Below are 3,818 nucleotides of genomic sequence, written 5' to 3'. Positions count from 1 at the left end.
AACGTCCATCAGGGCCGAGGTGATGAGACGCCGAGGCGACGAGTAGTGGCACGCGGAGATCGAGAGTATCTGGTTGACGATGAGGAGGAAAGTTTAGAGGTCGACGGTCAAGAGAGGTCCTCCCATGCTGACCATTCGTTTCGGTCTGAAGTGGACCTCCTCTGGGATCAGTTTCAGAGGGAGATAGAAGATCTCAAGCGATAGTACAGGCCTGTAGATCCGCATCGCGTGGCCGAGCAAGAGGAACCGCCTTTCTCCCAACCGATCTTGGACGCACCTATCCCACCGAGGTTCAAGGCTCCAGTCATGAGTTCTTACGACGGGTCTGGAGATCCGATCTCCTACGTAGAGGTGTTCGAAGGGAAGATGGATTTCCTGGCCGCAAGCAACGCTATGAAGTGCCGAGCATTTCAAATAGCCTTGGAAGGTTCGGCTAGATTGTGGTACCGACAGTTGAAGCCCCGGTCCATCGACAGTTACCAACAGCTGAGGAGGTTGTTCATCAACCAGTTCTCAGCTCGGCAGTTGTTGAAGTTGCTGCCCTCTCATCTCGGAACAGTAAAGCAACGAGACAACGAGTTCCTGATGGAGTACATCGCTCGGTTCATGGACGAACATGTCAAAGTGGTAAGTTGCACCGATGACATCGCCATGATGTACTTCACCATGGGTTTGAACGACAGGAACTTGACGATAGAGTTCGAAAGCCGACCGCCGGCCTCCCTGAACGAGATGCTTGCTAGAGCTCGCCAGTACATCGACGGCTTGGAGTTGTGGAAAGCCAATGGAGCTCGGCGAAGCAACCGTGGTAAGCATCGGGACCAAAAGTCCCCTCCTCCCAAGAAGTAGCGCGACGATGGTTGGGGCTCGTCTCGGCGGGCCGACGACAATAAGAGTAGAGGCCGCCGAGACGAGAAATACCCTTCAGGCCGTCGAGGGCCAAAGTTCGACAAGTTCACTCCGCTGAACGCCTCAATCGTGGAGATCGACGCAGCGGCCGAAGATACCGACCTGGAGGCGCTTTTCACAGCCCTAGAAAAACTCCGCCGACCTCCAGGGAAACGAGACAAGCGACTCTACTGCCGATTCTACAAGGATCATGGCCACGACACTTCACGTTGTTTCCACCTGAAGGAGCAGGTCGAGGATCTGATCCGGAGGGGTTATCTGAAAAAATACGTCGGCAGGCGTGAAAGGGCGGAGCCAGAGGGGTCGGCTCGGGAGGACAAGCGAGAGAAGTCGCCCCCGCCGAGACGAAAGGAAGATCGTCCCGCCATTATAAATACCATCCATGGGGGCCCGAGTGGGGGACAGTCGGGGCAGAAGAGAAAAGCTCTAACTCGGGAAGCGGCACACGAGGTTTGTACCTCGTACCCTAGGGAGCCTGCAATGCCGATCTTATTTGACGACCAAGATGGCGAAGGAGTGCACATGCCCCATAATGATGCCCTAGTAATCGCCCCACTCATAGATCACGTGAAGGTGAGAAGAGTTCTTATCGACGGTGGAGCGTCGACCAACATCTTATCGTTCTCGACCTACACTGCCGTGGGGTGGGAGAGGAAGCACTTGAAGCTCAGCCCGACGCCTTTGGTCGGTTTTGCAGGGGAGTCGGCCAGCGCGGAAGGATGTGTCTCGCTCCTTGTTACCATCGGCGAAGGAGATCAACAAGTGACTAAGGTTGCAGAATTTGTCGTGATAGATTGGAGCTCTGCTTACAACGCCATAATTGGTCGGTCCTTGATTCATGATCTCAGGGCAGTTCCATCTACTTACCACCAGGTCTTGAAGTATCCCACCTCGGTCGGAATTGCGACAGTCCAGGGTGAGCAAAAAATGTCCAGAGAATGCTACGCAACCGCGATGAAGGGAACAACCAGTTGTGCAGCGGTCACGGGCGCGTCAGGGCCGTGTGCCGACGAATCAGAGCCGAGCCGCGGAACCCCAGCTGAAGAGCTAGAACTTGTCCCCCTGCTGGGACAAGAAAAGCAGGTCAGCGTCGGCAGCCGACTGGGGGCCGAGGTGAAAGAAGAGCTCATCGGTTTTCTGAAAGCAAATGCTGACGTGTTCGTATGGTCTCACCACGACATGCCGGGCATAGATCCGAGCATAATGGTTCATAAGCTTAATGTAGATCCTAGCTATAGGCCTATGAGGCAAAAGCGTCTGCCTGTCGACGCCGAGCGAAGTAATGTAATTTGTAAGGAAGTCGAGCTGTTGCTACGAGCTAAATTCATAAGAGAAGTTCATTACCCCGAGTGGCTATCTAACGTAGTTTTAGTTAAAAAGTCCAACGGCAAGTGGCGCGTCTGTATTGACTTTACGAGCCTCAATAAGGCGTGTCCGAACAGTTTTCTCCTACCTCGAATAGACCAGCTCATCGACGCAGCGGCAGGGCACGAGCTACTCTCCTTCATGGATGAGTACTCTGGGTACAATCAGATTCGGATGCATGTACCCGACCAAGAGCATACCGCCTTTGTTACTGACCAAGGGCTGTATTGCTACAATGTCATGCCTTTCGGTCTGAAGAATGACGGGGCGACCTACCAGCGGATGGTCAACATGATGTTCGCCAAGCAAATCGGACGCAACATGGAGGTATATATAGACGACATGTTGGTAAAAAGTAAGCAGACGAGCTCCCATTTAGCCGACCTAGCAGAGGCCTTCAGCGTGCTTCGAAAGTATCAGATGAAGCTCAACCCGAGCAAGTACGCCTTTGGGGTCTCGTCAGGAAAGTTCCTCGGGTTCATAGTCCACGAACGCGGAATTGAAGCAAATCCAGACAAGATAAAAGCAGTTCTCGAGATGGAAGCACCGAGGAATATTAAGCAGCTACAGAGGTTAAATGGTCAATTGGCGGCCTTGAATCGCTTCATATCTCGCTCCACTGACAAGTGCCACCCTTTCTTCCAAACACTAAGGAAAAAGGGTCGGTTCGAATGGACCGATGATTGCGAAGCCGCACTTCGGCAGTTGAAGCAGTACCTCAGCTCGGCTCCCTTGTTGTCAAAGCCGCTACCTGGTGATGTACTCTACCTGTATCTAGCAGTGTCGGGAAATGCAGTGAGCTCGGTACTTATCAGGGAGGTGTAAGGGCGGCAGAGCCCTGTTTACTACACAAGCAAATCGTTGACCGAGGTCGAGGCTCGTTACCCCTGTGTTGAGAAGCTGGCCTTAGCTTTGATAACCTCGGCGCGATGTCTACGACCGTACTTCCAGGCGCACAAGATAATCGTTTTGACAAACTTCCCCTTGAGGCAGATTTTCTATAAGCCTGAAGCGTCGGGTCGATAATGAAGTGGGCACTAGAGCTCAGTGAGCATGACATCGCCTTCGAGCTGAGAACAGCACTGAAAGGTCAGGCAGCTGCAGACTTTGTTGCCGAGCTGACCCCCCCAGGCAAGGGGGCGATATCCGCGACCAGTGGACACTCTACGTAGCTGGTTCGTCCAACGAGAAAGGTTGTGGGGCAGGCATGCTGCTCCTCGGCCCCGGTGGTCTTCGGTTTGAGTATGCACTCCGGTTTAACTTCCGAGCTTCCGACAACGAAGTCGAGTACGAGGCATTGATAAATGGACTGAAGGTCGCCAGAGGGATGGGCGTGAGGCGACTTTTGATTCTCAGCGATTCCCAGCTGATTGTCATCAAGTTACCGAGGAGTACCAAGTGAAGGAAGCTCGTATGGAGAGGTATCTGGCCAAAGCCCGAGTGCTCCTCGCCCAATTTGAGGACTATGTGATTCGACAGGTGCCGAGGTCCGAAAACTCCAACGCCGACGCACTGGCTCGCCTAGCCTCGGCATACTAGACCGA

General features: G+C 53.5%; 1 protein-coding gene across 1 annotated transcript; it reads left to right on the top strand.

Annotated features, from left to right (window-relative positions):
- The first annotated feature begins 306 nt into the window (after positions 1-306).
- LOC148212305 (uncharacterized) lies at positions 307-3,099 on the top strand. The gene is made up of 2 exons (XM_088122179.1): positions 307-808; positions 929-3,099. The coding sequence occupies exons 1-2, from the start codon at positions 307-309 to the stop codon at positions 3,097-3,099; spliced, it is 2,673 nt and encodes an 890-aa protein (XP_087978305.1).
- The last annotated feature ends 719 nt before the right edge of the window (positions 3,100-3,818 follow it).

The sequence above is a fragment of the Momordica charantia genome (genome assembly GCF_013281855.1).
Source record: "Momordica charantia cultivar OHB3-1 chromosome 3 unlocalized genomic scaffold, Mcharantia_2.0 BLBB01000003.1, whole genome shotgun sequence".
Taxonomy (NCBI): domain Eukaryota; kingdom Viridiplantae; phylum Streptophyta; class Magnoliopsida; order Cucurbitales; family Cucurbitaceae; genus Momordica; species Momordica charantia.
The sequence above is the reverse complement of the archived record's forward strand: the minus strand, read 5'-3'. Positions and strand labels throughout refer to the sequence as shown.

Coding starts and splice junctions, on each gene's coding strand:
- LOC148212305 (XM_088122179.1), top strand. CDS start 307: ATGAGTTCTTACGACGGGTCTGGAGATCCGATCTCCTACGTAGAGGTG. Junction 809..928: donor AGCTCGGCGAAGCAACCGTG/GTAAGCATCGGG, acceptor AATACCCTTCAG/GCCGTCGAGGGCCAAAGTTC.